Source organism: Hippoglossus stenolepis, chromosome 1 (assembly GCF_022539355.2).
Source record: "Hippoglossus stenolepis isolate QCI-W04-F060 chromosome 1, HSTE1.2, whole genome shotgun sequence".
NCBI classification, from domain to species: Eukaryota; Metazoa; Chordata; class Actinopteri; order Pleuronectiformes; family Pleuronectidae; genus Hippoglossus; species Hippoglossus stenolepis.
Window position 1 is genome coordinate 833,958 of NC_061483.1, and position 25,875 is coordinate 859,832.

General features: G+C 44.6%; 2 protein-coding genes across 4 annotated transcripts in view; one reads left to right on the forward strand and one right to left on the reverse strand.

Annotated features, from left to right (window-relative positions):
* The window catches only part of rab11a (RAB11a, member RAS oncogene family), a 5,591-nt gene extending 622 nt beyond the window's left edge, over positions 1-4,969 (forward strand). Inside the window, exons 2-5 of the mRNA XM_035155693.2 lie at positions 939-1,134; positions 1,302-1,495; positions 1,919-1,999; positions 2,543-4,969. Of these exons, the coding sequence (XP_035011584.1) occupies positions 939-1,134; positions 1,302-1,495; positions 1,919-1,999; positions 2,543-2,679 (608 nt within the window). The 3' untranslated portion in view covers positions 2,680-4,969. The remainder of the gene's footprint in view (positions 1-938; positions 1,135-1,301; positions 1,496-1,918; positions 2,000-2,542) is intronic.
* A 668-nt stretch (positions 4,970-5,637) lies between these two features.
* The window catches only part of LOC118107642 (multiple epidermal growth factor-like domains protein 11), an 89,609-nt gene continuing 69,371 nt past the window's right edge, over positions 5,638-25,875 (reverse strand). The window contains exons 14-26 of one of the 3 annotated variants that reach the window (XM_035155667.2): positions 25,746-25,848; positions 19,885-20,031; positions 17,769-17,903; positions 14,416-14,544; positions 14,018-14,146; positions 13,140-13,268; positions 11,915-12,043; positions 10,794-11,027; positions 10,165-10,316; positions 9,761-9,830; positions 9,611-9,667; positions 8,046-8,264; positions 5,638-6,942 (exon numbers count right to left, since the gene is read on the reverse strand). In XM_035155667.2, the coding sequence (XP_035011558.2) occupies positions 6,761-6,942; positions 8,046-8,264; positions 9,611-9,667; positions 9,761-9,830; positions 10,165-10,316; positions 10,794-11,027; positions 11,915-12,043; positions 13,140-13,268; positions 14,018-14,146; positions 14,416-14,544; positions 17,769-17,903; positions 19,885-20,031; positions 25,746-25,848 (1,815 nt within the window). In that variant the 3' untranslated portion in view covers positions 5,638-6,760. Of the gene's footprint in view, positions 6,943-8,045; positions 8,265-9,610; positions 9,668-9,760; positions 9,831-10,164; positions 10,320-10,793; positions 11,028-11,914; positions 12,044-13,139; positions 13,269-14,017; positions 14,147-14,415; positions 14,545-17,768; positions 17,904-19,884; positions 20,032-25,745; positions 25,849-25,875 lie in introns of all 3 variants that reach the window. The other 2 variants (XM_035155666.2, XM_035155668.2) reach the window with 2 other exon arrangements.

Below are 25,875 nucleotides of genomic sequence, written 5' to 3' on the forward strand. Positions count from 1 at the left end.
ACGGTCTGAATGTCCGTGAGATGCAATCAGTGCGTTACAGGCTCGAGCGAGAACAGATCCACGAGCAGCTTGTTTACATCTGCACTCACATGAACAGCAGATCCGTCAGTGGACTGAAATCCACATTAAATACAGATGTGTGTTTTTACACAGAACATCTGGTTCTGTCCAGTGTGAACAAGCACAGCAACAAACCTGTGTCACTTTGAAAAGGATCAGAAGTTAGTTTGAGTCATTTCAATGTAAAAGTAAGAATATAAAACATCCTCATAACAAACACGTGCATATGCTCAGGTGACCTGGAGCTGCAGATGTAGGTGAATAAATAAAGTCTTCATTAGTTCCATTAATGCTATAATTCAAAAATATATCAATCAAATAACTGGCTATAATTAGTGATGACTTCTATCATTGGATGAAACACTTTATTGATTAATCCTTGAGTCTATGAAACATTAAGTCTCGATTTCTTTTTTAAGAGGCTGAAATCTGAAAGAGAAATCTTTTTCTCAATAGTTCCTAAATACCCGAAACAGTGACAAATCACAGTTCTTCAGATTCCTGAAGTTCAAGGTGACGTTTGTTCTTTAGTTCGTCTCTTAGTCCCAAAGGTTCTCAGTTCACTGACGTCACGTGTGAAAATACAATAAAATCTGAAAACACTCACCAGTTTGACGACTAAAAAGCTCATCATTCAAGTATTTCACCTGATTAACAGTAACTAGGCACGGCAGGTTGTTAATGAGCAGCAGAGAGATGCACAATACATAAAGTGTAATAATATACAGGTCGGATTGGGATGAAATCTGTTAGAACATGGTTATAATATAAAGATCAAACTAAAGAACAGTACGAGCAGGACGTTCATCATTGTTCCCTCTGTAACAGGTATAAAACGTATAAGTCGTGATAAGGTGTTTGTCCCTCGTGTGCCCCAGTTGTCCTCATCGGTGACTCTGGCGTTGGGAAGAGTAACCTGCTGTCCCGCTTCACCCGGAATGAGTTCAACCTGGAGAGTAAGAGCACCATCGGAGTGGAGTTCGCCACGCGCAGCATCCAAGTGGACGGCAAGACGGTGAAGGCCCAGATCTGGGACACGGCTGGACAGGAGCGCTACCGGGCCATCACATCAGCGTGAGTATAGAGGAGGAGGTCGGGGGGGGTCAGGATGTTACACACAGGTCTGAATCTATATGTGTGTTATTAATATGAACTGTCCCTGTCAGATACAGCACAGCTGACTCTGATGATAGTGGTGTTGATGACCAGTTATTAAAGTGTTTCCTGTGGCTGCGCTGCAGGTACTACCGCGGGGCGGTGGGGGCGCTCCTGGTCTACGACATCGCCAAGCATCTAACCTACGAGAACGTGGAGCGCTGGCTGAAGGAGCTGAGAGATCACGCCGACAGCAACATCGTCATCATGCTGGTGGGAAACAAGAGCGACCTGCGCCACCTCCGGGCTGTTCCCACCGACGAGGCCCGAGCTTTCGCTGGTAACACCATCAGCCTCTAGTTTCCAATTCACCAGAAATTCTTCATAAGATCACAACAAAGACACAAAACATCATATTTCCAGCATCTGTCTAAAAGCACAAAAATGTGTTTTCCAAACATTAATTAAATGAGACAAATAACGAATCAATAATGAAAATGAAAAAAATCATTCAGAGTTTTGGATCGTCCTCTGAAAAGATTATAACGGTTTCAAATAACCTTTATTGATTTCTCTAGGTGATGATTTATAAATTGTTTGATTATCACACGAATGGATTCCACTGTATTTCTTATAATTGTCATTTAATGCAGTGAAGAAAAGTCTGAGGGAGATTTGTCAGTGTAACGGTTGAAACGCTCTGTGGAACGTGACGTGTCTGATGTGTGGTTAACGAGACCTGTTGCTCAACTTGGTCCTGCAGAGAAGAACGGGTTGTCCTTCCTGGAGACGTCGGCTCTGGACTCCACCAACGTCGAGACGGCCTTCCAGACCATTCTGACAGGTGTGTGTGTGTGGGGTGTGTGGGTGGGGGGGGGGGTGTAGTCACCGTTGCCAACAGACTTGATATTTATTGAGGAAGCGTTCCACAGCCGAGCAGCTGTTCCTGTTGCACGTTGTCGATGCTCAGAGCTGCTGTTTAACGAGGCTCGTTACAGAATGAACTTTATTACATCATGTGGTCTGGACAGCTTATCTCTTTTAGGAGTGTTCTCATGATCACGAGCTTTATTCACTGCTCATAGTTCCTCTGTAGTTTCACTCTAGTTGAGTGAAGAACAGAGGAAGCTGCTGTTACAAAGTGAAAGTGAGAGAGAAGCAGATTCTGAATGAGTAATGGGCGAGCCCGACAGATGTTTAGATCATTACATCACAGAGTCTCCTCACATGATGAGTGTCGTGGCCTCCACTGTGATGATGTCACACACACACACACACACACACACACACACACACACACACACACACACACACACACACACACACACACACACACACACACTGAGCAGTGTCTCAGGTAACAGACCTCCTCTCCCCCCCCCCTCAGAGATCTACCGTATCGTGTCTCAGAAGCAGATGTCCGAGCGCCAGGAGAGCGACATGTCCCCGAGTAACAACGTGGTCAACATCCAGGTGCAGCCCACTGAGAACAAACCAAAGATGCAGTGCTGTCAGAACATCTAGCCCGGCCGCGGTAGCCTGCTGCTACCCCCTCCCTCCCTCCCTCCCACCCCCTCCCTCCCCTACCCAGCTCCTGGCTCACCCCCACCCCCTCAGAAAATAGACTGCCTTGGCGCACCGTGAGTTGTGGAGTTCAGGTCACGGCCTCGTAGCTGTGGCTCGTCCCTCCCGCTCTGCACCTGCCCCCACCTCCCCTCCCCTGCCCTAGGTGAATATATCCCAGTATAAGAAGAAGTAACCGCGTGGGGTGGCCCCCCCAAACCCTCTGTCTTTAGGTTTCTGCAGGACAGCAGGCAGCAAGCATTTCATATCACTTTAGATTTCATTACTGTAGATGCGCTGACATGTCACAAAATGTCTTAATATATGAATGTGATTAGTTTCCTTTCTGCTCCTGTTGATTTCTCCACTTTGTTCTTTCTCTGTCTTGTATCATATCTAATATTAGGTATATATGACTTTAAAGCACATCAGAGTTGCTCTTCAGTGTTTCCCTATATACAAGCTTCTCCTCTGTCATTTTAGCCCCCTCTTTAGTGCAATGTACTGTTTTGGAAACTCGTGGATGTATCGGGCACAGTGTAGACATGTGCTCTGGTAGTAACATGGATCTGATTGCTGTGAATATGACGCTAGTGAAACGTAGAATCTTTTGCATTTGTCGAGCTTCGGTTTGCGCAGCGGGAGGTCGGACGGGAGCTCGCATGCGGCGCACAGACTCGCCAGACGTCGTGGTTGCTGTGTTTCCAGCCGTCGGTCTTTCAAAGCTGGCGCTCTGCTGCGCTGCATGTTTTTATAAAGCTAAAGATCTGAACACGGTCCCTGTACGTTGGGATGTTCCTGTCGTCCTCCTGTCAGTCTCCGTGTGGAAGGACGTTCTGATTGAAGACACTCGACCGTCAGGCTTTCCTGCCCCAACAGAAGAGTATGCATTCTTTTTCACATGTTTGACTACAACTATGCAGAAACTAGCACATGGATGTTTGGATCTTTCCCCCTTAGCGCACTTCTTTAGCAAATGAAGGAAAAAAAACAGCTGAAGTATTCTCGTTTGACATTCCTATGATACTCAATAACACTATAATCAAACATCTCCAGTAGTTTAGTTCTGCTTTGCATGTAACCACAGAAGTGTAGTTGGGACGCACTGAGAACGTAGGAACCGGTGAATGTCACTCGCTAGGTTGGACTTCATGAGCGTAAAATTGTCAAGATCTTGCACTGAACCTTAATAGTTGATCTAGTAAACACGCGTCCCTGTCTAGGATTAGATTTGACTGCACGGGGAGAATCTGGACCTCTGTAGGAGCCACTGTTCACAACCAAAATGTTCTTTAGTTCTGATGAACTCGGGCTGAGTCTCCAGAGTCTTTCCTGAAGTCTTCATACGAAGGAATTGAGAAAAGACTTGAGACTGAGCCACATTCTCACAAGCGTCTGGTCTCAGTGCCTCCTTCACCGCACGTACCTGTCCGAGGACGCCTCTCATTCCCCCGCAAACACCTCACCGTCATCCTGCCTCGTCCCTGACCAGTGACCGTGTCGTCCCTGTCACATAAAGCCTACATACACCGAGCTGCCTCTGACTTCAACACAATGCATGGCTTTCTGTATGACTGCAACTCCCATGTTGCGTCGCCTTATGTATCTAACATTGTCATTACTGTCCATGAAATCTGCTGCGGGTTTGGCTTGGCTGGCGAGGGGGGGGCGCGCTCAACCCGCCGATAGTCGTTCCACCCGCCGCGCTCACGACCTTCTCGTCAAAACTCTCCCGGGAGCGTGCTCTGTTGAATTCCAGGTTGTAGCCGTGTCAGTGTGTGATGGTGTTAGCAGACCATGCCTGAGCGTGTGTGGAGGCAGAGGGTAGACGGCAGCTCTGGAGTGTGTGAGCCGGGCTGGCAGTGCCAATGGCGTTTCCTGGAACAGACGGTGCCGCCGGCCGAGCCTCTCCAGACTCCAGCTGGTGCATCTGTGGACAAAGTGATTCCTTTCTTCTGAGAACATGATTTCTGATCCTGTTTCACGTACCTCCATTGTTCCGTGTTTTTTTTAAGAAATGTGTTTTGATTATTATTTTCTTTTTTTTTTACTATATTCTATAACTGACTGTAATTCCAGTGTAAACATGTAAGAGTGAAATGACGTCATTTCAATGAATCTGGAAGGTTAAATGTGAGGGGGGTCAAAAGGAATGGTTTTATGTTTTGTACAGATTGATAAATTGTACAATTGTGTCTATATCTTAAGTTATCAGTTCATCTTAATAAAGCGCACCAGTCATAAACCTTTACACGAGCCTGGATCGTACTTGTTTCATCTAAGTTATATAGTTTGCTAAAAGCTATTGATTCCTTCGTGGAAACAACCGTGTACCGTGGTAATCATAGGTGCTAAATTCTCCTGTTACTTTAATTCAAAATCTCTGCTCGTGTTACTTTGTGCATCTCAGGTCGATTGAGAATAAAGAAATAAACTTTTCAACTAGAAATGAATAATATATACAGATTGTCAGGTTACAATCGTTTTTCATTTGTTTTACACACAGAACCTGAACTGTGATTTCATCCAGAAGCCGAACACTTCACTACCACCACAGTGATACTCTGTCTCCTTCAGGACGTGTGGAGGATTCAAGTGTCTGATGTTAGTTCAAACTGCACTGAGTTGTGTTGACCGGTGTTCGGATTATTTTGTCCACCCCTTCAAAGTATAGTTGTAACTACATATATTCACGACTGTGCTGGTCTGGAATCTGGTCTAATACTTAGTGTATTTACAACCTTTGCAGTTTTCTGTAACAGTCACATTGATTCTGGGCTTTTTTATTTCTAAACACTTTCTCTGGGAAACATTTCCAGTATTTGTCCTCATGCAGATGACGCACACTTCTATATTTCTATTTGACCCGTTTTAAATCTTAATAATAATAATGCGTAACAAGACAGAACAGAACTCCCCTGAGCTATGACAACTTTATTGAGTTTCGGGCTGGAAACAAAAACCAACAAGCAGCACATGATTTATCTTCTGCAGCTGAAACGATTGTTCGGATCGAAGATGAAGAAACGATAGAAGAAGACAAAGGAACCAAAGGAATCGAATCTGTAGGACAACGTTAACGTCTGGTTGTCAACATGTCCTGTTATTGCTTTAGTGAAGACTTATCAAAACGGACCCGTGTGGCAATGGAAAATTAAAAAGGATTTCTCACACTTGATGTTGTTCATAGTTGTAATGACATGATTAGAAAAACATGGAATCAGAGATGTGGAGGAAGTTGAAACGCCAAAATAAAAACCTGTTTCAAATAAGAGCCGGTTTCCACGTCAGATAATAATAATCAGTATTTTGCTCTAAAGGACAAAAGGGTATTTCTGGCTAACTATTTTATCTTGAATAATCTTTGGCATGCAGGTGTAATAAGCTTAACACAACAGAAGAAAATCACAATAATAATCACAAGTGTACAGTAAGTGTACATCCAATACACAACTTTGTCTACAGCACATACAAAAAGATCATTTTTTCAGAGAGAAAGTAAGGATCCCCCGGCAGGATCTTTAAATATGTAAACAGGAAATAAGAAACCATGTGTAAAAATACCAGAAATATACAGGCTGAGTCAATCTGAGCAGTTTCTGTGCACTTCTTTATACTTTCAGTCCTTTTTTATAGAGAATTCTGGAGTAATGAACGTCTCCTCTCCTCAGATGTTCGTAGTGTTTCTGCACTGATCCAGATGTTCACTTCATCTCAAACAGACAGTTACACCAGCAGCTCTTTGTTCGGACTCTTCTGAACCAGGACGGATCCGAACAGACGAGATCAGCATATTCCAGAGAAAACTGGTGAACCTGTGTGTGTGCGACCGTGTTTATTCCTCCGTCTGTTCACCACACAACAGTTCAGATATAATACAGTGATAAGATCGCACACACTCACACACACACACAAATAAATAAATAAATATTAGTCCTCATCACAAACTAAACTGATCCTTTCCTGTTGTCCCACTTCACAGTTTCCTGGTTCACGGGGAAATGGGCGGAGCACTGGTCCATCGGGTTTCTGGGGGTGTGGTCTAAAGGAGGGAGCTGGTGGGGCTGCCGGGCAGGGGGCTGTGGCTGTGGGGGCTGTGACGGACAGGCAGCAGGTCGTAGTGTCCGGGGATGTGACTGTTCCTGGGCAGGTCATACGGGTTCTGAGGGAAACTGAGCGGGACCACCACACCGCCGGCACCCTGGATGATGCTGATGGTCGGTTCTGGGGGTTAGAGAGAGAGGGGGAGAGACAAGAAAGTTAAGTCATGTTGAAATGTTGATGAGGTGAAAACTCGTCCACAGAGTTTATATTTTCTGTCCGTGAAGATAAAACCTTCAGGACAGATTGTAGATCAACGTGTGGATCAGGCAGGAACTGAACTTTGACCTGGATCTGGACAAAGGAGCAGATCCAGGAACTTCTCCTCACGTTCGTTAAAAGACAGGATCAGTTATCAAAACAAAGAATGGATCCTGATGAATAAATAAACATATTTACAGGACTGATATTTATGAGTGTGTGTCCAAGACCTAAAACTTCCTCTAAGAAAGGAGAAGCTCCTCGTCCACGAGGCTCAGAGAACCTTCAACTCAAGGAGTGAGGGGTTTTCACTATTCTCAGATATTCTATAGAGGAAATAGTTTGTTAATCAACTTCATATCAATGAATTAATCGAATTTAAAAATAAACAGTGACAGAGAGAATTAGAATGACAGTTGATTTTAAAAGACCATAACAGAACATAAGTCAAAGCATTCAGGGGCCACATCCTTCAGAGGCTGGATTGGATCACTGATCGTTTCTAACACTCCTTCAACGTGGTTTCAAACAGGCGGACTCTTCTCAACTCTTCATGGTGGCTCCGCTGCAGGAAGTCACGATGCAACAGTCAGAACGAGGGTTCACCCGAAGCCCCGCTGGGGACACCGATAGAAAAACCCTCCACATCCCAGTTCGACTCAGACCCTGAACCGAGACACAGCTTTTACATCCCTGGAAACCAGTGACGTGGAGTTTTCCATCGATCGGACGCGTTTGAAAGATTCTATCTCTTCATCAATTCCACCATGAAAAAGACGAATCGGGACGATACAGTAATGAAACTGTACAAATGTACATCTCCAGTGGGAACCTGACGAAACGCCACCACTGTAAGTTTGGATCATTTTATTCTATTGACTTCAAACGAGGCTCGTCAGTGAAACAAGGGTTTTTCTGAGCAGGAGCTTGAAGCTTCGCAACATGAACCAGCTCCTATGAAACATTTAAACGTGAGAAACAAGCACAATAAACCAACAATGCCAACTTCAGGATCCTAATCGTACCCATGTCGTACACGTTCTTGGCGGGAGCTGTGGTGGCGGTGGCGGTGGTGATGATGGCGGCGGAGCAGCAGTGCGTCACGTGATCGTGGCGAGTCGGTGATTTCATTTCCACGTAGCTGCTCTCAGAGTGTTTGCAGGGGGCGGGGGGGTCGTTGATGGTGGCGTACGGGTTCTCGCTGTTGAGGGAGCAGGTGCTGGACAAGGAGCCCTTCATGTAGTCTGAACACGGAACACACAGAACACACGCATCAGAACACACGCACACGGGAACCACCGCAGCCGGGCAGGACAATGAGAATGTTCCAAACTCTGAAGTTAAAATGCAGCTGCTGATAAAACGTCAGAATTCAAATTGATGAAATATTTCTCTGCAGACCTCGAAAAGTACGAGACCTTTTCAAAATGTTAACAAACCTGAAGATACTCAGAGGAACGAGACTTCAAGCTAAACCCAACCAGCCTCTGCCCGTTGGATCTCTTTTCCTATGACACCTCACATGATATCTATGACCTTTATCTTCTGTAGCTATTGTTTTGTTAACCTGTGGATTTCATAGTATTTGTTGTAAAGCACTTTATTACGTGTATTGAAAAGTGCTACACTAATAAAGTTATTATTAATTTCCATTTCTTCATTTCCTGCAAAGTGTGAATGAAACAAGCGTCCTGGGGATAACAGCCGTTACCATAGTGACCTGTATAATCTGATGTCAGAAGCTGTGGACACTTGAAGACGTTTATTATGTCTTTAAAAGTCTTATGAGGACACTTTGTCTATATCTACAACAAATATACGACAGAAACCAACAATTCTTTATTTTGTCACTATGACGCTGAATGACGTGAGAAGACGTGTTTGTCGTCGGATTCATCGACAGTTTCTCTTCGTCGTTACTAAATTTAGTCGCAGATCAACTGTTGGTTTTTGTCTTTTCATGAGATTTGTAGAAAACAGGGAGAATCTTCAGGAACAAACATGTTAGAATCAAGATGGAGGACAGAGGTGAAGTTGCAGACATCAACATTGAGCATCGAATACAGAGCTGAAGGAAACACGCTCAGCATTCAGGGAGTCTCTGAGGGGGGGGGGGTTAAAGGATCAAGGTCAACACAGGAGGACGAGCTCAGCAGGACGAGGACAGAGGAGTCGGATTCTTCCTGCAGGGACACAAACACACATGTGAGCAAACAACCAACACAACCAACACAAGGTTAATATGGTGCAGATGTTTCTGAGGTAAAATCTATTTCTTCAACTTGAACATTCTTGTATCGATGATCAACACAAAACAACAGCACTCATTTCACAGTTGTGTTCCCTGAGTGTCTTCAAGGTTCAGATCTTCTCATGGCACCCGGACTGTTAGAGACGATATCTCTTTATATCACTTCACACTTTCAACACGGGGAAAAGCAACATGAAGAGATGCAGTGATTGGCTGAGGGCAGTGATTGGCTGAGGGCAGTGATTGGCTGAGGGCAGTGATTGGCTGAGGGCAGTGATTGGAGCAGGGGGATTGGTGCAGGACTCGGAGGTGACGTGGTCAGTCCACCTCACACTGTACCTCGGTAGCGCGGCGGCTCCAGGTGGTGGCTGTAACGCCGGTCGATGCAGTAAACACCTGCACGGAGACGAGAGTGAAAAGGTCCGTCACTGATCCCTGACGCTAAAGGATCTTCACAGTGTTTCTGAAACGTGCTGATGCTGGACTGACCCAGATCGCTGAGGTTACAGTAGGCGCCCCACTCGGGAGCGCTGTTCCTGTGGCGCCGCTTCGTCTTCATCTGGAAAACAATCAGAAAACGACAGACTTCACACCGACAGACGAGGAAACAAGCAGGAGTTTGTATTTTATTCCTTAGATTTGATAAAAAGCTCTAATCTGCATCTGGATCAACGGTAGAATATTAGTCCTGTGGCTGAGTCTTTACTTCCTTTTTGCTCCTGTAGCTTAACACCTCAAAGTAGAAATCTGAGTTCTGTGAGGCATCATATCCAGAATAAAGTTGTAATTTAATGAGAATTATTATATTGTCCATATTTAAAAAGCGTCTCAGAGGTAACTTGTGTCAGTCGTTGATGTCTGTGCAGAAGCTCGTCTCCCCGGGGGGGACCCACCTTGGCGGCGGCCCTCTTGTGGGGCGTGGCGTAGTGCGTGGCGTACGTGCACGGGCCCAGGGTGCGGTAGCTCGGGTTGGAGAAGCAGCGCCCGACGGAGCTGCTGCTGGGGGAGGAGTCTGCAGAGGAGAGCAGGCCTGTGCACTGCAGCCCTGCTGTCAGCACATCAACACACGCTCTCACAACACGCCAACACATGTACATGCACGTGCACGCACACCGTGCACGTGACTGAAACAATGAGTTCATTGGGTTTAATCAATGACAGTGACACAGTCGTCCAGAGCCGTCACTACAATGAGCAACGTGCAGCTGGAAGTCAGAAGGAGAAGTGTGGATCAGAGCTGAAAGAATATGAATCATGTTAAATCGTTTTCAATTGATTCATTGTTCAGGTCATTTATCAAATTTAAACTGTTTCAGGTTCGAAAATGTTTTATAAACTGGAAACTGAATATTGAAGGATTAGATTTCCTGTGATTGACAGCCGAGAGTTTTTCACAATTCAATAAATGATCCAAACAATCAATCAAAGCGATGATCACGTGGATCGTCCTCGTTCGGTCGTAGTTCTGAAAGTACAAAGAGAGAGAGGGAGCAGGAAGTCAAGCAGCCTCATGGCGTCTCACCGGACAGGGAGTAGTCTGTGGAGTTGATGTGCAGGGCGGGGGTGTAGGTGACGCTGGGCACATGGTGACCCTTCTCTCTCTGCCGGTAGCGGAACCACACCACCAGGCCCAGCATGGCCACGATGAGCAGCAGCAGGAAGATGATGCCCAGGACGGCGCCGGCCGACTGCCGCTCCGACGCCAGCGCCGGGCTGATCTTGGTGTAGGGGTTCAGCTCCTCCATCATCAGAGCAGCTGAGGGACACAGGGCGGTTTACATCACGTGCACTTTTAGAAACCTTCTACTCCAACGAGCACTTCAGCCTCGAAACCACGTGTCAGCAGGAAGTGAACACTGACGCGTTCCTAAGAAAACATCGGAATCAGCTTCTTTTAGAGGAAACATCTGATGTTTGTTCCTCTAGTTTATTATAAAGGTTTTTTTAAAGTTCAAAGCAAAACGTCCGGGCCGTAGTTCCACGTCATCATGAGGTCATGTGATGTCACGATGCATAAGACACGCCCCCTAACGAGGCCAGGGCCACATTCAATCATCTCCAAATGTTTTGTTTCAGTTTCTGGGTTGAACGACATGTTTCCTCTAAAGCGTCAGCGAGCTTCAGGGTTGGATGTCTCTCGTTCGGTGGGCGTGTCAGAGGTGTCGTCCAATCAGCAGCGACATGTATATAAAGGGGTCTTAAAGGGACAGGAGCTAAAACCTGGTGTTTGAGACAGAGGCTGAAAAGAGGAGCTGCAGCGATGGACAGTCTGAGGACACCGATGTTTTTTCTGAACTTTAAAGCAGGTCATCTTTTTACAGTCATGACACCAATTAAAATGATCAACCTGAGTGAAGAACATGTTTCCTTTAAGTATGAAAGAACAAACTCAAATCTGCTGAGATCTTTCACTAAGTACTAAATGTTTAATCAGACAAGAAAGTTCAGATGAAGTGAAAATAAAGAAGGACAACATCCAGTGTCTGCTCCTTCATCCCACAGGAACACTCACTCTCTGATGCACAGTTCTCCTGTCATCTTATTTTCTGTGATTCATCTGAAGCCACATCTGAAGCAACAACAGAAAGAAGCAGCGCGAGCTTCTCTCATGTCCCCCCCCCCCACGCAGCCATTAGCTCTCACCCTGGTCACAGCGGATCCCTTTGAAGCCGATGCTGCAGTAGCAGGTTCCCGTCACGTAGTCGCAGGTGGCGTTGTTCATACACTCACACAGCTGCTGGCAGCCGTACCCGAACGTCCCCGCAGGGCACTCTGCACGGAACACAAGTATCACAGGTGTCATGTGGGGACTGCACTTTGTGTATTTAAATATGGAGTTATTGATATGTCATCAAGCAGCTGATCTTCACTCTGCGGCCTCAGACTCAGGAGGCGACGCCCACCACATGTTTCCAGTCTTGAAAACAACAATATTAAAGTTCTGGAGGAATTACGAGATATAACGACGACGTCTCGTCAAATTACATACAATAATTCTCTTAGAATTAAATATATTAACTCGGGAGGAAACAGCAAATTTTTACTTGACTTGAACTCGTTAAGTTTCTAAACGTCTAAAATCGGCCTCCGTCACCAACTTGTTTAATACTTTTATTACATTTATCTTTTCTAAACTGCTTTTATATTGTTTCATCATCATTATTTATCATTCATCTACTGAATTTGCTTTATTTGCTTCAACATAAAATTTTTGAAGTTACTGTTTATGTTTAATAATTATACAAATATAATTTAACTATAATTTATGTGAATTCCATTGAGATTTCTACTATTTTATGAAAATAAGATTCTGTTCAAGATGAAAAAAATACCTACTTAAAAAAGTATCAAAACCTACAAGGACCAAAGCTGCAACATGTTGGTACGCACACACACACAGACCACACACACACACAGACACACACACACACACACAGACACACACAGACACACACACACACACAGACACACAGACACAGACACACACACACACAGCACACACACACACAGCACAGACACACACACACACACACACAGACACACACACAGACACAGACACACACACACACACACACAGACACACAGACAGACAGACAGACACACACACACAGACACACACACACAGACAGACAGACACACAGCCACACACACACACAGACAGACAGACACACAGCCACACACACACACAGACACAGACACACAGACAGACACACACACACACACACACACACACACACACACACACACACAGACACACACACAGCACACACACACACAGCCACACACAGACACACAGACACACACACACACACAGACACACACACACACATACACACACACACACACACACACACAGACACACACTCACTGAGTTCACAGCTCTGTCCGATGAAGCCCGTCCTGCACGAGCACTGTCCGTTGATGTGGTCACAGTCGGCCCCGTTCTGACAGCGACACACCTCCGCACACTGAGAGCCGTAGAAACCTGCAGGACAACCTGCAACAACACAACACAACACAACACAACAACTGTGAATCCCGTCCCCGACATGTAGATCCTGTTGTTGTGTTGATGTGTTCAGTTCCATCAGCGTCTGTTGGACTTGTGTCCTTGTGTCCTTGTGTCCTGGGAGAGGATCCTCACATGGGACTGAGCTTTATTCACTGATCACTAAGTTTCTGTTTGACTCTTGTTGAGTGAAGATCAGAGGAAGTTGCTCCTTGTTAACATCGATGAGACAAACTGGGAATATGAGACAAACTGGGAATATGAGACAAACTGGGAATATGAGACAAACTGGGAATATGAGACAAACTGGGAATATGAGAGTAATAACATGATAATTTATCCTCCGTCACCGTGGCAACAACTGGGATCATCCTGAGACCTGATGCTGACAAAAGAAATATTCATACAACTCAGGAAACAGAAAAAGACTTTACAGGATCGACTGAAATGAGTTTTCATACAAGGAAAGGAGGGAACGAGGATGCAAGGTAGGAAAGGGAACGTCGTTTTCAAAGATGCAGTTTTAGTATCTTCCACCAGATGGTAGTGTAGGAATGTTTCAAGTGGTTGAACCAAGCTCCTCCAGCAGCCAGAGAGTGTATCAGTGTTTCCCTTATCAGATCTGTGTGTGTGAGTGTGTGTGTGTGTGTGTGTGTGTGTGTGTGTGTGTGTGTGTGTGTGAGTGTGTGTGTGTGTGTGTGTGTGTGTGTGTGTGAGAGAGAGAGAGAGAGACGTACGCTGAGTGCAGTAGAGTCCCGTCCATCCAGGGCTGCAGTCACACTCTCCGTCTGCAGCACTGCACTGGGCTCCGTTGTGACAGTTACATGTGTGGATGCAGTCTGGGCCCCACGAGCCCTGAGGACATGCTGCCAATAACACACACACACACACACACACACACAGATGAACACACACATACACACAGACAGACAGACATTATGACGACCAGACCAGACATCTGGACAGTCGGAGCCTCGTTAGCCTCTCAAGTGATGGAGAGACGGTGTCGCTCTGCTCAATGTTAGATGGATAATTAGCGTCAGAGCCGATGGAGTAACTGGCTCCAGGTTCCTTGTCTCTGCTCGATCAGTGAGAGGGTGAGTGTGTGAGAGAGGAAGAGAGATCACGGCCTTACGTCTGGAGCAGTCCTCGCCGATCCATCCGGGGAAGCACTGACAGGAGCCGTCGATGGGATTACAGGTCCCGTTGTTGGTGCACGGACACGTCTCGGCACAGGCGCTACCGAACCTCCCACTGGGACACACTGTGGGGGGGCAGGACACAGACACGCAACACCACTTCATTACAAACATGGACGCAGAACGATGTGAGAGATGAAACAAATTCAAACCCTGAACTCACACAGACGTATAGATTTATATATGAGGACCCGACATTGAAGCACTGACACACATCAGTGTTTATAACATTCTTCCATTATGACACGGAATTAAAAGCTGATGGAAAGTGAAGCGTCAGAGTAAGAAAGTGTCGTGATATGAAATCTGTGTATCACCATCTTTTTAATGGTGCTCATCATTATGGAGGAGATTCACCATCAAATAATGTTTTCTGTGAATTCAAGTCAACAAGGAACGGAACTTTATTTCTCAGTCTGTGGATGAAAACGACCCTTTGGCTGAATCTTGGTTCTTTGCTCAGGAACAAACCTGATGGTAAAACACACTCAGGGTTTCAGAGACTTCGGTTCAATGGAAGAATAAAACTGTTCAGACTAGTCCGGCTGCCGAGTGGAGCCGGAGCACGTGACAAACAGGAATCCACCTCGGTTCATATTGTTCTGGAAACATGATAAAGTGTGCGACTCGGAGGTTTAACCAACGAACAGGATCCGTGAAGAAGTTACGAGCTCTTATCTTTGATCTGAACACATCTTATTTGAGCTGATGGGATTTAAATATTGCACTAAAACATCAATAAATCATATTTAATCTCTATTTTTACTTCAGTCTCAGAATGTGAAGAAGAAGGACGACAGAGGAATAAAATGTTGGGAAGAAAGAAAATCCATTTAAAAGAAATACTGTAAGAAGAATTTTAAATCTATTTTCCCTCATCAGGAAGCTCGTTAATAAAAACTGGGTAATGAGGAGGATTTATCCTCTGTGACCTTCTCTTTCAGTGGAACATTCAAAACTCATGTTAATTCACATTATCTCCAAATTGCACATTAATTAAATCACTCTGTTATCTCTGTTCCTCCTGTTGAGACGTTACTTCTGAAGTCAAACGTTAAAATGTGTTTTATCTGTTCTCTGAAATGTTAATAACGTGTCACTAACATTAGATAAACCTGAGCTAACTGGTAATTAACTACACCTAGCCTTCCTGTAGAGAAACCATTTCGAGGGCCGTGATTGGTTCCTAACCAGACGAGATGTTTTGGTCTGAACGTCCTCGTGTTGTGATTGGATGAGTTGAGAAACAGGACGAGGTCGTTTCAGACCGAGCGCCTGAAAGAAGCTTCCTTCTAATCCACTTTGTTTTCTACTTCATCATGTTAGTGACGTGCACATCCTGTTGCTTAAGGACGTAATAACACTTTGTTATTTTCAGATTTCACCAAATGTAGTTAAGTTGATAAAATATTGAGATAGAGATTCTCTGGGCTCTGATAATGTTTTAATGTGCTCTGGGGTTTATGATTATTGTCAATTAACGGGAGATGAAACATTACGACTTGTGTGTGTAATAAAATCCAAGAAGTGTTCAGGTTTATTTCAAATGAGTTGATAGTATTTTATATATAGAATATTAAGCATCACATTTAATATTTAACATCACAATATTAAACAGTTCTATTTTAACAGTTATAATAAGGATAAGACATTTAAATACAAATACACGAGCTGTTACTTTATATAACTTTTCTGTACAGATTTGCCTACATTGTCCACCTGTTGCATGAAGTGTATTGTGTTGATTACGTTCTGTGCTTCAGACCCACCAGTCCACTGTGTGACCCAGGAGGGGATGTGAACTGGGAATATGACCAGATAAAGATCATTATTCAAGCTTTAATGAAGCGCTGCACTTACGTAACAGTTACCAACATGTGACCAGTGTCTGTAACGCGTGGATCAAAGCCACAGCTCGTTCATTCAGGACGTATTGACTGAAACCAGGAGGATTTAGTAAAGATAATTAGCAGGAGAGGGACCGAGAGCCGGCTCCCTGAGGAGCTTCTCTTTACTCTGCTCACGCTGGATTTCTGCCTCATATTAAATGTGGCTCTGCACTGAGGTCACTCGGTCCCTTGGTTACAAATGAAATAATGAAAAGTTCTTTGGTTCATGTTCCTCAGAGGATGAATCATAACAATGTTCTGATGTTCTTTTATTCAAGTTAAAGTTTCCAGTAGTTTCAGGCTCCACCCTCGTACTTTTAAACAGTGTTTTGTCCACGTGAACGTTTTGGACTCGTTGTAATCTCCACACCAACACACCTGAGAACACAGATCACATGACGGCTCACGTGCACTGTGCATGTGATGGTGCGAACAGGAATGCTGTAATAACCTCAGGTCTCCTGCATGTAAACAGCTGTATCACAGTGAAATACAGAAGGGAAACGAACTTTGTGGGTCATTTCAATTTTAAATCTTGGGTAGTTTCCACTTGACGAACTTTGATTTCTCGGTTAAAGGAGGTGAAATCCTATTTTGCCTCATTTAACAATTAGCTGGTACAAACGTACAATGAGCTGTTTTCCTCTCAGAGGTAACCGAGCCCTGAAGACTTTACCCGTCAATAATCTCATTAGCTTGTACAAAAGCTTCTCCAGCACAGAGAGAAGCGGCCGGAGCAGAGAAAAGCCCGTGTGCATCTGATTTATCATCCAGTTATCTGAGGGCCTCCTCAAAGATGCAGCGGCCAGCAGAATGGCTAATGTGGAACAGGGCATAACTAAGGCCGTCTTCATGTTTAATGATGATGAATATTTCACATCATTCTCCTCCACGTCTCTATTTAAAATTCCACTTGGCACAAACCTTGGGCCGAGAATTAAAACCCGTTTAACCTGCAGAGGAGCTAAACCGCACCGGATACTTGTTCAGGAGAGAAACAGCTAAATGATGAAAAGGTTTGAAAAGCAGGGAACATGCTCAAGGTTTCCATCTTTTTAACTCATCTCAGCCTTTGCTACAGGAACGTAGACCTTCCAGAGCTGTGCTGGAGAGCTTAGTGATAAGAGCTGACGACGGTGTCAGGGTGCTGTAAACATGATCACGTGATCTACGCAGTGAGGTGTCAGAGCGTTCAGAAAGAACAGGAAACAGATCCTGAACCAAACTCAGCTGCTGGGATCACGTGGGAAAATGGGTCAGATACAAGATCTGCACAAACTGAGGTTGATCAATTCAAAAAAATCATTATTTAGGTTTCTGGTGAGAATTTGATTGTATTTTGTGTATTTTTAAGCACCACACACACACATAGACACACACACACACACACACACACAGACCTTGGTTGCAGAGGGAGCCGAAGAATCCAGAGAGACATTCACAGTGTCCGGTGACGTGGTGACACGCTCCGTCACTGTGGAGACACTGAGGACACGACTGGCTGCAGCGGTGACCGTAGAAACCAGGTGAACAGGCTGCGGAGGAGACACACACACACACACACACACACACACACACACACACACACACACACACACACACACACGTTAGAAGTATGTGGGTTAGCAGTGTGTGTGAGTCTATAGAGGAAACTACTGATTAGTTGTTTGATCATTGTTAATGATGATCTTATATCCTACTTGGTCCTATAATCTATGTGTATATGTGTAGAGCTGCTGCAGGTCAACATGCTGGCTCTGTTAGTTGAGCTTTATCTCCTCCTCCCTGGTTCGTCTTCCTCTAATTGACGCTGCTCTCTAAGTGGTGAGATCAGCTCCTGCTTCTCTCACAACAGCATTTCACTAATTGAGTTAACTGCAGAGTGTGTGTGTGTGTGTGTGTGTGTGTGTGTGTGTGTGTGTGTGTGTGTGTGTGTGTGTGTGTGTTCTAACAGGTTGAACAAGAGATGATTCACACGCTCCACTTCAGTGAGATTGTGAATCACAGTGATTACTGGGAGAAACATCGTCTGTTATTCATCTAAATCAAGAAGAAGAAGAGGAGGAGCAGCTGCTGGAGGCCTGAAGGCTTCACTTTAAACGATCAGCTGTTTGTTCACAGGAGCAGAGAGTCACTCTGATGATGAACCTGCTGGTTCTCACTGTGTTGTTCTCCAGAACCAGTTCAAACACACAGTTTCTGACCCTGGTGTCATTTCAGTCTCCTGGACCAAGCTCATCATGGTATTTATGGGATTTCTTATAAAATTGTCATTGCTAATGTAATCAGCCATTGTCAGAGGCCCCTACTCAGCTCAGGGCCCCAGGCAAGTCTGTGCTGTACCCTGAACACACACCTTCACTGTCCTGAACACACACCTTCACTGTCCTGAACACAACACAACAACAACCACACAAAGAGTCTGAACTAGATAAAAGACAAGGATCCAATGACCAGATCAAGTTAAACTCAACCTGAGGATAAACTGGTTAGAAGATAAGAGCTGGGTTAGAACCAGTCGATTCAAACTTACAGAAATCAGTGGATCATTTTCAGAGAACTAATGATGTGTTTCTAAAATACAGAACAATCTGATTGGGGCCATTTAAGGTTCCAGTATTTTATATTTTCAAAGAGCGACAGGAGAGAACGTCTTCCCCCTGAAGGTTCATCACTTTCCCCCTCAGCTCGGAATTTGAGTTGAGACTTCTTCTTTCAACAGTGTGTGTTCCCAAGGTCGAGCAGGAAGCTCCACTCGGAACATTTCAACTTGCTACTAGAATTCAAGGTACTCGAGGATATTTTCCACTTCCAGAGACGTTTTTCTGTCTTTAAATCCAGAGGGGACGGAACTTTGTACTTGTGTTCTAACCTTTGGGTTATTTAGCATATGAAGATGTTTCAGTCACTCAAGAGATGATAACTGTGACCCAACAGTCACCTTGAATTTAATCACCATATTACATGTCAGTCCCATAAATATAATATATAATATATAATATATAATATGTAATATCTGTATGCATGTAAATCATTAGGATCATGACGTATTCAGTGAAAATGTCTGATTTCACAATGTTCAATAAAGAGATGACAACTTCCTGGATCCTTTGATCCACCAGAACCTAATGAGTTCATCCTCATGAAACCAATTAAATCCACCAGATCCACGTTTGTGTTGGGATGCCACACCAGGGACTGGGAGGCTGAACTTCTGTGTGACATTCACTTTTTATCTTCTGTATTTGATCTCTTCAGTTTCTTGCATTGATTTTGTTATGTCTCATCCCACTTGTTCTCTTTATCTGTTCTTTCTTTTCCCTCGAGTCAACTCCTGTTGCTTTTTAATGTGTGATATGAATAAAGTGTCCAAAGCTCACCTGCACTCACAGGTCAATCACAAACGAGCTGCACCACAGACATTTAGTCGTATTTTTTAATTCTGGTGAAGTGTTTCTGCCGTCAGTGTAGCTGGCAGAGTATTAGTACAACATACGTGTAGTAGTAGTTTATTACCTCGTCTGCAGTTGGTTCCTCGGTATCCAGGAGCGCACACGCAGGAGCCGTCCTCTGGGGAGCAGGAGCCTCCATTCTCACAGGTGCAGCTGGACGAGCAGTTCTGTCCCCAGCGTCCCTCCTCACACACACTGTCACAACTGACACCTGCACAACACAACACACACACACACACACACACACACACACACACACACACACACACACACACACACACACACACACACACACACACACACACACACACACACACACACACACACACACACACACACACACACACACACACTGATGAAGGATTTGTTCTTGTAAGTGAATCAAACCTTCTTCCTGATGTGTCACTTACGGACTGAAAGAGGAGGAGAGGGATTGATGGATGAAGAGGGAACAGCAGCACAAGGGATTTTACACAGGACAGAGAGTGGGACAGACGGTGAACAGCTTCCACGCTCGTCTGGGGACGTCCTCTATATTTCTTCACGTCAACAAATCCCCAAAAAACCTTTCGCATCATACAGCGTCACCTTCCCAACACTGATACAGATTTCTACCTAGACGGACACTACGCCACAGGGATCAAACTATGAAAAACACATGAATGAGCCACACTGTTACACTGGGTCACATGTTCCTCCACTGGACTTTATTTTGAAAGTCACACACACTACGTCCCCCCCGCCCCAATCTCTCACTACAGCATCAAATGTGGATTCATCCCCAACAAATGCACTATTTCTACATATGACTGTTTCAGGAAATTGAGCTTTTTAAAAATGAAACAACATATTTGAGGCAGTTGAAAAGATTCCTGTGTTCAGGAGGAAGTCATGAGGCGCTGGGCTGAAAGCCACAGACAGAGTCAGGAAGTCGGAAAGAAGAGATTTGTTCTTTAAAAGATGAAAATCTAAATGTCTCCGAGCAACAAATGAAGTCATCGGCAGGGAAGGATCACGAGGGGTCCTGACTAATCATTGTTTTCATTATCGTCTCATTATTTTTTAGATTATCCAAACATCATTATTTATTGAGAGTTAACGTGAGTGAAATCTGATAAAAGTTGTTGTTGTGATGTTTCCTGATAATTCTGATGCTCGGCTGCGACTAAACAACAGAGAAGTCAACGTGCTGGACTTTGTCTTTGTTCATCTCAGTGTTTCCACACGTCACCAACACGTGAACCTCAAAGCTCCAGTTCATCGCTCGTCTCAAGGAGAAGCTGAAAGAGTCAGGGTGGTCCCCAACCACAGCTGCCATGGCAACCAGGGCTGCAGAGACGTGATGGGCCGAGGCAGCGGACAGTGGAGACCCAGGGGCCCCTCAGCTCCTGGGTGGTTTCAGAACTACTGTGACTGCAGGAAGAACTCCCTCATCTGGACAAGTACAAGTACACAGTGAACTACACTGAGTACCACAGGCTCTGAAATATGGACGACACGTCTCCACTTTGTCCCACTGTCCACAAATGAAGCCAAAATATCCCAGATGAGATCTTATACATGTGGAGTCAGAGTCTGTAGCGATCACAGGGTGGAGCTGCTGTTGCACTGTTGACAAGCATTTGACCAATCAGGAGTCAGTGTCAGCTGTCAATCATCACGTCTCAGCCTGTTCTGACATCATCAAACAACTGATTCAAACAAACTGATCAGAAACATCAGTGAGATGAGAACGACCTGAAACGACAGAAACATCTTTACAAACATTTATTTAACGTCTACCATGTCCCATCTGCTAACATGGAGGAGGTTTATGACCTGTACTGCAGCCAGACACCAGGGGGCGATGGAGATGCTTTGGCTCCACTTTTTAGAGGAGTCACATTGTCCGTCTTTATTTACTGATTATAGTTTTAATCATAATTATTTAGTTCAAACACTGTTTTAATAATGTTGGTTTTTAAAACCCTCATAAGAAAATCTGAAATAAAACAAATCTGTGTTTTGCCCCAAAAACATTTCACTAATTATCTGAACTAGATGCAAACATGGATTTATTATAGTTTGGTTTTTAACAAACATGTTCAAAGATCCTTTAAATCTAATGATCCATGAAAAGTGAAAAATGAACTTGTCATTTCTCTCTGGAGGTCAAAGTACACACACACACACACACACACACACACACACACACACACACACACACACACACACACACACACACACACACACACACACACACACACACACACACACACACACACACACACACACACACACACTTTGGCAAAAACCTAAATTCTCCAAATTCTGCCGGAGACTTTTTGCCCTTTAATCATTTGCTGAAGTGTCTGGTTCTTTCATCAGTGTTGCGTGGGGATGTGTGTGTGTGTGTGTGTGTGTGTGTGAGAAAACTGACTCGCACAACGATCAGAGGCCTCACTGCTCACAAGGGACACACACACACACACACAACTTAAAGACACATTACATTGACTCACACTTTAACTGCGTCTCAACTTCTACACACACTTTGTTTTGAGTTCATGAGTGTGTGTTGACAAGTACGACAACGTGCACTACAAGTATACACTCATAATCATAAACTGTACACAACAATGGACCACATGAAAAATCCCAAACATGAGCTCATCTTGATCGCCCCCTGGTGTCGGGCTGCAGTGTAGGTCATAAAGCCCACCTCCTCCGTGTTAGCAGACGGGACATGGACCAAACTAAAACACAGGTCAACTGGACGTTTTGGATGAGAAGTGAAACATCTTGGAGAAACTCAAGCGAGTCCAGTGATCTTAATCTTAACCTAAATGTTGAACCTCATCTTAACCAGCCTGAGCTCCTCCATCTCAACTGAACCTAACATCACCTGTTTCCACAGCAACCCTCAAACACACATTGAAACTATAAACCAACATGTTGGTCTCCACAATCCTGCCACACTCAGATGTAGTGATTCAGGACCCTGCGACTGTAGTAACACAAACACACACACACACAATTAAAAGGTCAAATTTAGGGAATACGTGTGAAGAGGAGGAAAATAAAGCAAAGCTAATAGAGCAACAAGTTGACCTGAGGGAGGACACACACACAGACACACACACACACACACACAGACACACAATATAGAAACAGACAGTGAGAATGGTGTGCGCTCCCTCTCTCGTATCTGCAGCTCATTAGAAACTTCCTTTGACACAGAATATGAGAGAATAGCAGAGTGGGGCACAGGCAGACATTATAACTCAATTAATAAACTACCTCTGAGCCATAAAGTGGGTGGAGATCTGAAGCTCTGTTCATTAGGATGTGAAGTTAAAACAAAGGGTGAGAGGGTGGAGACGGGAGGTGGAGGACATGTAGACTCTGGGAGACTGAACACACATCAACCGTTTCCAAAGTGACAAACGTATTCAGAGAAAATTCAAAAGTCTGATTTGACACAAATAAAAGAAACGTCCGACCCAGTTCATCTCACATGATGCTTTTAAATCAAGGTACTGAAACAGACGAAGTGGTTCATCCACAGTGTTACTACTTTCACTTTACAAACTCTGTGTGCTGTGTTCGGGACCTACAGTAAAAACCAGGACTGGCTCATTTCAATGAGACCAGTGTGATCCCGGTGGCAGATGCATGTTTACATTTGTTTTTGTTTTCTACAGGTAAATTAAAATGAACGTCTTAACCATAAAAACGGTTTAATTCCCTCTCATTGTGTTTTTCCTCCTCTGGGAACCCGATGGGTCACAGGAGAAACTTTTTATGAGCTGATACAAACACGGTTTTTATTTCAGCTTAATGAAAACACTCCTCTCATCTCGTGGGACCGATTTCCTCATCCTCTCCACTGTAATTACACAAACGTTTCTGTAGAGAACCAACAGGTCTTTACTTCTTCAAACCAAACTCACTTTACTTTCTGGAGCTGAACATTCATAGAGAAAGTGAAGTCGTGCTGGCGTCGTTTCCACTCCTCAGTCCAAACGCCCCCCCACTCGTTTATCGTCTCATACCGATCAGCACTCGTCACGATTCAGGGACAATTAGCAGGTGAAATGAGCAAAGATACAACTTCTAACAATACAGAAGCAAAGGTCATTTTAAAACCTCTCTCACAGAAATCTGAAAAGTGTTTTATCCACGTTCAGTTTCCTCTGGTGTGTTAGAGGTTGTTTATGGATGTAAAGGTTTGAAGTCTTGTCTCTGGGACACCGGGTGTGAGAGACATCTTTCACTCCTGAAACACGTCGTCAGAAAGCCACCGTTCACCCTGTTCCTTTATTAGGGGGCGTGTCATGTCTGTCAGTACCACAGCGCCCCCTGGAGGCCTGAGACTGCACCTTGTAACTCTGGTGTACTGTGATGGAACATTATAATAATAATACTGTCAGACAAGCAGAGCTGGAGCTAAGAGACAACTGAAGGGAATGTCCCCCGGTGTGGGAGCAGTAAAGTTTGATCTTAAGTCTCCTCAGTGTGGACGTCACGTCAGAGACATGAGACAAAGACACCCAAAGAGGACGTTGTCAGAGGAACGGAGACAAGGAAACGTGAGCGAGTAACAAACCGAACATCGGAGCGAGAGCTAAAAGAAGCTGGAGGATTCAGGACAGACGTGTTGTTGGTTTTGGACAGAAAGTCTGAAGCTCGTTTGTTTTAGTCTTGTTCTGTCTGAGCTGTGGAAGTGAAGCCGTCCACTCGTCGATCATCAGAAGCAGGGGAACGCATTTCAATAGTTGGTTAGTTCTACGTGATTTGATGAACATCAGGCTCAGACAAGTATTTACGACAGTGACTTCTGCTTTAACGCTTTAAGAGCAGAGCCGTCAGATTCAGCAGCTTGAATCACAGGTTGTAGTTTGTTGTGCCTCAAATCGATTGGTTTGTTCTGTTCACATCATGATGTCGCTCGCAGCACGTCCGTCTTCAGCCTCAGATTCGGTTTCATTCACAGATCAGGTATCTTCCACACCTGCTTGAGTTCAGCAGCTGGATGCGTCCTCCACAAACCTCCAGGATCAGACTGAAGCCTTTCTGAAGCCTTTCCTGGGTCTTTTAGATATTTGTATTCAAGTGTCTTCATCAAGCATAACATCACAATCAATACAAACTGAGGCTGTGCTGCTGCTTCATCTCAGAGTGGATAAGTGTCCAATTTATCAGCTGATCAAACCACACAGTCCACATGTGGACTCCACCTCCAGCAGCTTCTCCGACAGAAAACTCTGGATCTATACAAAGTCAACGGAGACGCACACTCGACCACACTGGTGCGAATTGGTGAGAATCGATGTGAACACGTCTGCACAAATTGAAAATGTTTCATCTCTACCAGAATCAATTCTCACATATTCCAGAGGTTTATGCTTCAAATCGTCCAGAGACGAAAGAGGAGACGAGTGAAAAACAGAAAGAGTTTGTGACGAGTTCAGTCAGAGGCTGAACGGAGAAACCCAGACGGACACACAACACACGCCTGCTACTCCTCATCGCTGTTAGAGAATAATGATGTTTTGTTGGTGTGGTTCAATGTGGGGTTTTAACTCAAGTTTCGTTCATGTCTGAAGTTCAAGCCGACAGGAAACGGAACGTTTAGAACACTTGAGAACTTTAAACCTTTTTCCAAGACAAACGAGGTATGAAATCTGTAAATCTGTAAAGTGTTCGATAAACACGGACGTGTTTCCTTCCTGGGACAGTTTGACCTGCAGACAGGTCAACGAGTTCTGCAACGTGAGCAACACGACGGAGCCACGACTGAGTTCATGACGTCGACGTGTTTAAATGAACGAGCAGCGTCTCTGCTGAAGGTCTCAAACCAATCAGCTGCTCTTATTCCTCTGACTGTAAATGACATGTTGCTGCTGTGCGACACCGTGGGTCTGATCCCAGTCCTGAACTCACCGGTCCATCCTGTGAGGCAGCGACAGGAGCCGCTCACTGGGTCACACCCGTCAGAGTTGACACAGTCACATCTCTCTCTGCAGTCCAGCCCGTACGAGCCCTCCTGACAACACAACAACACATACACACA